General features: G+C 42.0%; 1 protein-coding gene across 1 annotated transcript in view; it reads right to left on the bottom strand.

Moving 5' to 3' along the window:
• Nucleotides 1-3609: 3609 nt before the first annotated feature.
• The window catches only part of LOC109915913 (meiosis 1 arrest protein), a 23760-nt gene continuing 16484 nt past the window's right edge, over nucleotides 3610-10885 (bottom strand). The window contains exons 4-5 of the mRNA XM_048601141.1: nucleotides 6419-6608; nucleotides 3610-3791 (exon numbers count right to left, since the gene is read on the bottom strand). Of these exons, the coding sequence (XP_048457098.1) occupies nucleotides 3610-3791; nucleotides 6419-6608 (372 nt within the window). The remainder of the gene's footprint in view (nucleotides 3792-6418; nucleotides 6609-10885) is intronic.

The following is a 10885-nucleotide window of genomic DNA, read 5'->3' as shown; positions in this document are numbered from 1 at the left end:
GCCTTTCTGCTCCTATGATGCTGCTTGGCCTGCTGTGTTCATCCAGCTCTGCACCTTGTTGTCTCGGATTCTCCAGCATCTGCAGTTCCTACTATCTCTGATTCAACTTTAATGTTCATTCTTGCAAAATGAATGGGATGACAATGAACTGCAATTTGATTTTAGATGGGTGGCATCATACCATCAGTAGAAGCATGATTAATACCATTGCCCTAAGCAGGGCCTCAAAGCAAAGAATCATATTCTGCCACTAAAGAGAAAATCTGTAACTTGCTCCACCTACTCAGCTGGCAGAGCAGCCGTTATATATCTCTGACTCAGAGCTAACTCAGAATCATACAGTATAGAAACCGAAAGAACTGCAGATGCTGTAAGCCAGAAAAAAAACAGAAGGGCCTTTGAGGAAGGGTCACTGGACCCAAAACGTTAACTCTGATTTTTTCTTCGCAGATGCTGCCAGGCCTGCTGAGCTTTTCCAGCAATTTCTGGTTTTGTTCATACAGTATAGAAACATGTCCTTCGACCCATATGTCTATGTCAACCAGCAAACACAAAACCATACTAATCCGATTTACCTGCACTTGGTCCAAAGCTGACTTTGCCCTAACATTGTAAGTGCTCCTCCAGATACTTCTTAAATGTTAAGAGAGTAGGTACTCTGCCTCCATTACGCTCTCAGGCAGCATGGTCCATATATCTACCACCCTCTGGGTGAAATTTTCTTTCTGGAGATCCCCTCTAAACTACTTACTCCTCAGCTTAAAAGTATGCCATCTGGTCTTAGACACACCTGCCATGGGGAAAGGATTCTCATAATCTATCTTTTCTATGCCTTGCATAATTTTATATTTTATCTGGTATTGAGCCAGGGCTGGGTATTTTTTGCTGATTCTCTTATTGTTGTTCATTATAAAGAGGCTCAACAGGGTAGACATTGACAAGGTTATTCCCTTGAATGCAGAGTTCTGAACATGGAGGGTGTATTCTCATGGTAGAAAAGCCTGAGATGAGAAGAAATATATTCATTCAGAAGGCCGTGAATTCTTAGAACTCCCAATTCCAGGGGGTTATGGATACTCTATTGATATGTATATTCAAGGGAATAAATCGATATTAAGGGCAGGCAGAAAATAAAGTAGAAGATCAGCCATGATTGTATCAAATGGGCTCGAGGGGCTGAATGATCTGAAACTGCTTTTATTTCTTATGATTTAATAGGTCTGAATAGAGCCAAGTAGAAAGAACAAGATAAAACCTAATTAAAATCAATAAAATTTCCTATCAACTTTCACAATTACTGACAAGGATCTAACTTTTTGCTATGAGAGCAAATAACAGGATTACTATCATGTCTTTTGTCAGATGGTGGCAGTTATATTATTAAATATAATACTTTCAAAAGGAATATTAAAGATCTCAAGTAGTCAGCTCGAGTTAAAAATTCTATTTACATTAATTAATTGTACAGTCAATATGCTGTAACTTTGACTTTTTAGAAATGATTGCAAATCTTTTTTGTGTGACAAGATAGTCATTGATTTGAACTCAGTACGACAGTTGTACAACAGTACGGAGTTTGCCATGAAATGATGTAATTGAATGTTTTACACACGTAATATTTGCTTACATTTACCATAAATCTGGTGACACTCATTGATAATCTAATTATCCGTCTCTAAGCATAAAAGTTTCATGTTTTCAAGGTTAAGCACTTCTCCAGGGACAACGTTCTGTAGAGTTCCACTGCAAGTTTAGAGTCCCTGAGCACAAACAGTGAACGGTAAATAGTTATAATTGGCCCTGGTTCTTTGATTTATGTTTAGCGGTAGGGAGTTTCATGCCAGAAGTAGAACTTCTCCTACCAGTTTAATAAAGAACAGGGAGATATATCTAAATCTGTCTGTCAACTGAAGAGAACATAATCAATTTAGGATAAATAAGGTCACTACAAACTCAAATATCATAATCATTATCTCAAAAGTAATATTTATGAGACGCAAGTCTCATTTTCGTTCTTTTTTATCTCCCCTTTTTGTAGAAGTTGACTTATGTTAGGATACATGGTTTCATGGGCTAGAGTGAATATCATTCGTGTCAGAGCCAGAAAGTTAATTTTGAGCTTGAGCATGCATCACAGCCTAGCAATAAAAATTGTCTTCAACAGGCAACCATACAACTGCAATTTTTCTGGCTATTGTTTAGAAATGGTTTTCCTGGTTATTTTTCTTTTCTATTCTCTTGCCCTGAGCTGTTGGGGTCAAATTCCACCACCATCCTTAGAATTATTAATGGTACAGTAAGGAAGAAGCCATTCTTTAATGGAGCTACTCAATTAATTTCACTTCCCCTGCTCTTTCCTATAGCCCTGTAAATTATTTCACTTGAAGTATTTATCGAATTCTCTTTTGAATTTGTCTTTATTACGTTTGTCTTTGTATGTCACTTTTACTTTCTTCTGGCCGCAGACCCTCTTGTCACTGCAAACATCTTCCTTTATTTGCTTAAATGAAAATTTCATGCTTTTCCAAACCTCTACATCATCTTATAAATTCCTGTTCTCTAAGGAAAGCAACTCTCTTTTTCCAGCCTCTCCACACAACTTAGGATTCCCCATCCCCATTTTAACGAATCTGTTCTGCAGCTTCTCCTCAGCCTTGACATTCCTTTCTAAAGTGTAGTACTAGAAGCAGAGGTAGCTTTGAATGCGGGGTGTTTTTTAGAAAAATGAATCAGGATCGCCCTCTAGGTGAATTAATGGCTAGCAACAGGCTACTAGGGTCAAGATTGAGGGTGCCAAGAGAACATCAGCACCTGGCGAATTTCAATCTGCAGGTGAAGCCTGGCAGATTCCTAGAGGTGACTTTCATTGAAGCTTTTCCTACCCTCTGCCCTGGAGCTGATGTTGCCACAGGTTCACAGAGTTCCGCTTTCACAATAATGGTTCAGTAGGAGTGGCAACCAAAAATTTTATGAATTTCACACATCTTCCACCTAGAAGTCATTCTCCTAACAGCAGCAGAAATGCCCTTCTCTCCCAGTGGGGCTGCTGACAGAATATCGTTAGTAAAGTTGCCTAGCAAGGCACTAAAAGTGGGTTTTAAATCTGCTTTAGGTCCTTACTTCAGAAAATCTTCGAAATTTGTAAAATTAATGCCAATTGAGTCCTAATCAGTGATAAAGATTTAGCATAATCTCTTTGCTTCAGTTGTATTTTTCTATACTAATTAAGCAAAGGATCCCATATGCCTTTTAAGGTTGGCTCTCATTATCTCACCTTCCCATTATCTCATTCCCATTATTTCTCCTGGCCCTTTACTGCACCTCCTCCGTGGTTCTCTACTGCACTGAACTTAGATTTTCCTGAGATAAGTATTTTTATGCTTGATTGCACAGCTACTCTAAACCTGACTTATCTTCTAACTCGAATATTAGCTAATTCAAGTGAAGTCTAGCGATTGAACCATGGTTCTACAGTCTGTATGATCCAGTCACACACTATCCTTATTAACTATGTTATCAGGGTACCTAACAAAACCCTTGAATTCTGAAATCCTCCACAATACCAAGACAACACTTAGGCGTAGCTTTAATCAATTTTTTTCCAAGTCATCACTCATAGCACTGATTACTTCTTCCTGAAGAGCTGGAAAGACGTACTGCTGGAAGCAGCAAGTGAAGATGCTCCTTGTCCGTTCCATGATTGTGTAACCAACTCTTGAAGAAACTATCCAGGCTGATTGTATCATTCTCAACTGTCTGCAGATCGATGTCTGTCCCCAGGATGGAGCATTCTATGCAGTAAAAACGACATCCATTAAATAATTAACTGTAGCAACAGCAGTGGTAATCACTTTTAAGTATCTGCAACAATATTTACCAGCATAAAACTATTTACCAACAACTGGCAAATGAATATTTTTGTGGTAAAATTGGATGGTCCAGCCAACTCAATCTGGGTCAAATCTAGTCATAATATGTAAAATGAATTTCACCTTTCATCAGGTGGCCTTGAGAATGCACCATCAAGTCACGAAATTGGTCAAGCAGTTCATGGACTTACATGAATGGTGGATTGTCCAAAAACACTGCAATCACTGAGACTATGAAAGTAGCATGGGGTGCTGTTGTAATCTTCAAGGAAAAGGAGATACAGTTATTCATAGCATCTTGTATGAATGCTAATCTTTGACAGCAAAAACAATGAACTGATTTTATGATGGACTGTATTTCCTGTCCCCAACTAACCCTTATTAAAAACTTGTTAGGGAACTGTTAAGAAAAAAACTAGATTGCCAGCAACCACTTTACACTGGCATGAGTTGCCAGCATTAATTGAGAATTTTTGCACCCATTGTGGAAGGAGGTACTGCCTTATAGCTACTAGAACATCTATTTGTTTGTCGGCTCTGTAATCCCAGCAATGCCAGGTTCAAGCAGTGGCCGTTGCCAGACCACAGGCAGTCCCTGAAGAAGGAAAGGCTGTGGGGTTGGAATTCAAGTCCAGAATATGGCAGACCCTAGCAACGGGATTGAGAGGCTGGGTTTCAGAGGCTGGGGTGAAGGGAATGATCTCAGTATGGTGCTTGAGGAATATCCCTATATGACTTCCAGAGGAAGATCCCCCAGCCTTGCATGATACCAGCTCAGGCAGTCTGCTGTGGGCAAAATATCAGCAGAAGTGGAATGAGACACCGAACTGGTCACTTCAGAAACATAATGGGCTTAAGAGTGATTAGTTTGCCTCGTGCCTCCACCAGCCACGGTAAAATGGGAGTCAGATTGAGGGCAGAAGGGAATGCAGTGGGCAAGTCACATGCTGCCTCTTACAAGCCATGTACCATGTTAGCAGTGGGCAGTAGAGGGGCGATAAAATCAAACCCAATGTCAGAAACATCTCAATGGTGTAAAGTACTGATCAAATAAAATAGTTTCAAATCGAAGAGTGGAGGTGAAAACTGTGGATCATTCAGAAACAAATGGCTAGTGACAATGGGAGACACTGACATCTTTCTAGATGGATAAATTACAGAAACCAAACTCTGAAGGAAAATTTTAGCTGTTTAATAGGTGTCCTTGTTTCATTATGCAGTTGCTTTTGTTGGAACCAACCAATCAGGGTACAGATTGGCCGATGAAAAACAACTTTTATCCTGGTGAAGGTTACAGGTGAGCCACAAACAATGTCTTTCATGCCATGTCCTTAAATTCCATTGGGTTACATCTGGAATTATGTAGTACAAGGAAGAGAGTGTTATATTGGCAGTCTCATGAGGGGCTTAGTGCTGTGCCGGTCATGGTTAAATGGTTGGCTTGCAGTGTGCAAAATGTGTGATGAAGAGAATGAGATATTCATCAGTGGTGAGAATTGAACATGCAGTGGGTTGGATGTGAAGTGTGGTGTAATTACCCTTGATGAACGAAGAGAAGTAAAGCAGGTAAGCTATTGTGAGTATTGAGGCTGTGTGGAGCTATGAGAAGACAGTAGCTATAACGAAATCACAGAAAGTTTAGTAGCATGGCAAACATATCCTGAAGGTTGGACTTCCTACCTCTTCTCTGATTTCTTCCCACTAGCAGTAATTGTATTGCCTGGAGGACTTTTTGACCTTGAGAAGAAACAGGGTCTTTCTCCTCATGTGTCCCACCTCCCTGAACAGCCCTAATATATCACGTAAGAACCTGAAAGCCATGTCTGAATCTTTCTGAGCCATATTTCACCTAAGAGTGCACCATCTCTTTAGGAGATGCTGGCTGTTTTTAAGAGAGACACACCATATCTGACCCCAACTCCCTGAATAGGCACAGATCACACACCTGAATCATTTCAGTGAGGTTTCAGCAGGCTTTTAGATACTATCCACCAAAGTTTTAGGCTAGCATTTTCAGAAGAGGGAAGCAAATGGAAGGAAAATAGGTTAAAAAAAATCTTCAAACTATAAATGAAGAAGCATTTATCTTTTTATCCCAGAAACCCAAAGGAACAAACAAAAGTAAGCCTATAAAGTAATACAAATTGTTTACAGGAGGTTAAAACATGACCACGGTTATGGATCTGCCTGGACCATCTGACGGTACTTTTGTTTATGAATTGCAGAGGTGAAAATAAAAATGGAGAGAGATGCAAGATGTGCTAATAATTTGCTCTCACTCTTTTTGCATTATTACGTCAAGTAAAAATCTAGCCCGTTATGTCATGAGTAGGTGGTAGAAGTAATGGAATCAGGATATCAAGCTTCCCTGCTGGCTGAATACGCAAATACATCATAATGTACTGCTCAGCTAAACAGACCAACAAGATCCCAAATTTAATCAGTTTGCTGAGTTACCTATTTTAACAATTTGGTAAGGATAAATAACAAATGCAAACAAAAATCCAATCACTTAATAAAACAGGCTCCAATTACTTGCAAATACAGACCATCAAGGTTATTTTCTTCACTGGATATGGCTGACTCTGTGTTCCACACCATGTCCATCAACTCCACTGGGTTACATCTGGAAATATGCAGAACTTGTAATCGTCTAAGGCTGACTAAATCTGTTTCACTGAGACCTGACTCTAGCTGCTTCACCACATGCTTCCCAGGCTGGCTGGTGAGTACTGTAATCTGAAGAGGTAGAAATAAATGAGGGTTATTAAAGGCCAATGTTTAATTCATCTACATTTAGAATTAAATTTTTCAGCTGAGTGAATGCTAACAACCTTTGTTGCTTCATATAGTTTTCTGGAATTGCACAGATTCACTACTTTTAATTATTTCCCTCTTCAAATTTTCTCACCACTTCCCACAGGCATTAATTATGCTGAGATGCAATTCCAAGGTTGCTGGGCATGCTCTAAAACTCATGATTATTTTTCAAGCATGAGGCTGAAGAACTTCAATAAATTATTCCAGCATCACGGATGAGCCAATTGTATTATTCATTCATGCAAACATTGCTGCATCTAGCTAATTTTCTCAGTGTTGCTTGATTAAGGCCAATATGCACTTTTGCAGTGCCCAACTGTTATGGGCAACATCCGGCACAGAGCTAAGATCTAGTTTTCTCTACAGATGCAGTGTTTTTCTGTTTTTGTTCCTACTGTCAAATTTGTATGCCCTAGGATGTGATTTTAATGTATTAGACTGCGATGACTACCAGATTCAATAGGCTAATTTTCACCCATTGAGTGGAACCTACAGAATTTTGTGGAATGCTGGTTTTACAGTCTTTAAGGTTGCGGGGAGTGAGATGGAAAGTTGAAAGCCAACGGTGGAAATTAATTCTGTGTGGAATATTATTGGGCCCTGAAAATCCTGGGCTCTGGTGAGAAATCTCACAGAATTACATGAGATGTCAAGCAACGCCATTTTTGACATTAGGAGCAACATGGCAGATTTTCCCGCAGGATGAGATTCTCATCAGGGAGCTGCAAGATTCCTGTTAACAGGCACGATTGCTCACTTTCACTCTTATTTACACTGAATCCCACTTCATTAAATGCAAGTTCCAATATTACCTATACAAAGTAGACAACAGAAATTCCTAATGTGAAAGTCAGAGTGGAAATCTGAGAATTCCAGCTATCTGCTTGCTCCTCTAGATTGTCACCCTGCACCCAAAGTCTCATACATGTCAGCCACACCACATCATCATGGCACATCTCTGATGTGGTTCTGTTCTGTAATGCTGTATGTTGTGGTTCGTAGACACCTTTCTTTGCAATTCTGCTGCGAGGACATTGTGCATGGAGGGACTGGCATCCCGCTCATGGATTGGACAGGGCTTCATTTCAGGGTTACTCATTTGCTCTCCTAGTCCCTGCTTGGATGCTCACATCATGCCTAACTTTCAGTGCTTTGTCCCCTTAGCCAGAGCTGAAAGGCTCATTGAACAGCTGCAATTCCTTGCCTTTTAATATGGGCACAGAGCCAGGCAGCTTGTCATGCTGGTCAGCAGTCATCGTTCGATGAGATGAATACAATTGTGGTACAAGTAAAGTCGCCATAGTTCCAGAGGATCATAGTTGTGCTCTCTCATTGGAGAGAGACACTGGTGTGAGTTTTACCTCAACACAACGTCTCAAGATGGGGTTGAGGCTGAGAAAGCAGGACCTTCATGACAACTTCAGCTAGTGCGGGAATGAACCCACGCTGTTAGCGCCACTCTGCATCACAAACCAGCCTTGCAGCCAACTGAGCTAACTGACACCCACATGTAGCTGTGTGCTTAATTGCAATGTCAATCTCACACCGGCACCATGTGTCTGCTACTGTAAGTGCTGCAAGCTATATCTCAAAGGAGAAGGGGAGAAATCCACCCTGAAGTTGAGGAAGGCACCCACCATGCTGGGGGTTCCAGCACAATAAATCAACAAAATAAATTGTACAGAAAAATGGCAGAAATCTTAGAAGTATTGATATGCAGAGAGATCTGGGTGTGCAGGTCCACAGATCACTGAAGGTGGCAGCGCAGGTAGATAAGGTAATAGAAAAGGCCTATGGCATATTTGCTTTCATTGGAAGGGGCATTGAGTATAAGAATAGACAAGTTATGCTGCAGCTTTATAGAACTTTAGTTAGGCCACACGTAGAATATTGTATACAGTTCTAGTCACCACACTACCAGGAGGATGTGGATGCTTTGGAGAAGGAGCAGAAAATGTTTATCAGGATGTTGCCTGGTATGGGGGATTTTAGGTATGAAGAAAGGTTGGAAAGACTGGGTCTATATTCACTGGAACGCAGGAAGTTGAGGCGACCTGACAGAATTTACAAGATTGTGAGTGGCATGGATAGAGTGGAAAGTATGAGGCTTTTTCTCTGGGTGAAGGGGTCAATTATTAGGGGACACAGGTTCAGGTGCGAGGGGGGTAGTTTAAAAGAGATGGTGAGTGTCTGAACGCGCTGCCAGAGGAGGTGGTGGAAGCAGACACAAAAGCAGTATTCAAGAAGCACTTGGACGAATATATGAATAGGAAGGGAATAAAGGGATATGGATCCTATAAGGAAAGAAAATTTTAATATGGCAGGTCAAAATGTGTCAGCGCAGGCTTGGAGGGCCAAAAGGCCTATTCGTGCGCTGTATTGTTCTTTGCTCTAGAAATCTCTGATACCAACTCAGGGGCTTTGGCAGAGTTAGGAGTAATAGAAACATAGAAAATAGGAACAGGAATAGGCCATTTGGACGGTCAAACATACTGTGCCGTTTTTAAAAATTTATTCATTTTGTGGGAGGTGGACTTCGCTGGCTGGCCAGCATTTATTGCCTGTCCCAAGTTGCCCTTGAGAAGGTGGTGGTGAGCTGTTTTCTTGAAGTGCTGCAATCCATCTGCTGTAGGTTGACCCACGATGCCATTAGGGAGGGAATTCCAGGATTTTGACACAGTGACAGTGAAGGAATGGCGATATATATCCAAGTCAGGATGGTAAGTGGCTTGGATGGGAACTTGGAGGTGGTGGTGTTCCCATATGTTTGCTGTCCTTGTCCTACTAGATGGAAGTGGTCATGGGTTTGGAAGGTGCTGTCTGAGGATCTTTGGTGAATTTCTGCATCTTGTAGATAGTACACACTGCTGCTGCTCCGCATTGGTGGTCAAGGGAGTGGATGCTTGTGGATGTAGTGCCAATCAAGTGGGCTGCTTTGTTCTGGATGGTGTCAAGATTCTTGCGTGTTGTTGGGGCTGCACTTATCCAGGTAAGTGGACAGCATTCCATCACACTCAGAAGTTGCTGGAAAAGCTCAGCAGGACTGGCAGCATCTGTGAAGAAAAAAATCAGAGTTAACGTTTCAGATCCGATGACCCTTCCTCAGAACTGATGGTAGCTGGGAAAACGTCGGTTTATATGCAGAAAATAGGGATGGGGATGGGCTGGGAGTAAACGATAGGATAAAGGATAGGTCCTGAAGAGAGAAGAGCAGCTGGATAGACAAAGGAGTTGATAACAATCTGGCTAGGAGGGTGAATAGCTATTAATGGGGACTGTTAGTGATTAACAATGGGTATAGTGTGTTATGGCAGGCTATGTGATAACAAGGCCATAGGTACCCGCATAGGCCCCAGTTACACCTTTCTCTTCATGGGGTACATGGAACATTCCTTGTTCCAGTCCTATTCCAGCACCCACCAACAACTCTTTCTCCAATATATCAATGGTACCATCGGTGCTGCTTGCCCCTCTCGTCCGGAATTGGAAAAGTTCATCAATCTCGTTTCGAATTTCCACTCTGCCCTCACTTTCACTGGTCTATCTCTGACTCCCCACTTCACTTCCTCGACATCTCTGTTTCCATTTCTGGGGATAGACTAGCCACTAATATCCACTATAAACCCACTGACTCCCATAGCTACCTGGACTATTCATTGTCAAACCCTGCTTCCTGTAAAGACTCCATTCCATTCTCTCAGTTCCTCCGTCTCTATTCCATATGTTCACATGAGGCCAAATTCGACAAGGGAGCCTCCGAAATGTTCACCTTCTTCCTCAACCGAGGATTCCCCAGCACCGTTGTCAACAGGGCCCGCAACCAGGTCCAACCCATTTCCTGCACTTCTGCCTTCACCCCCTCTCTTCCCTCCTGCAACAGCGATAGGGTTGCCCTTGTCCTTACCTACCATCCCACCAGCATCCACATCCAGAAGGTTGTCAGAAGCCATTTCCGCCACCTCCAACGAGATGCCACCACCATCACCTCCCTTGTCCGCCTCCCGCAGGGACCATTTCCTCTGGGACACACTAGTCCGCTCTTTCTTCACTCCCAACACTCCCCCACAGCCCCACGGCACCTTGCCCTGCAACCAGCGAAGGTGCAACACCTGCACATTTATCTCCTCCCTCCCTTCTATCCAAGGGCCCAAACATACCTTCCAGGTGAAGCAACACTTCACCTGCACTTCCCAGAA

Source organism: Rhincodon typus, chromosome 1 (assembly GCF_021869965.1).
Source record: "Rhincodon typus isolate 14 chromosome 1, sRhiTyp1.1, whole genome shotgun sequence".
Lineage (NCBI taxonomy): Eukaryota > Metazoa > Chordata > Chondrichthyes > Orectolobiformes > Rhincodontidae > Rhincodon > Rhincodon typus.
The sequence above is the reverse complement of the archived record's forward strand: the minus strand, read 5'-3'. Positions and strand labels throughout refer to the sequence as shown.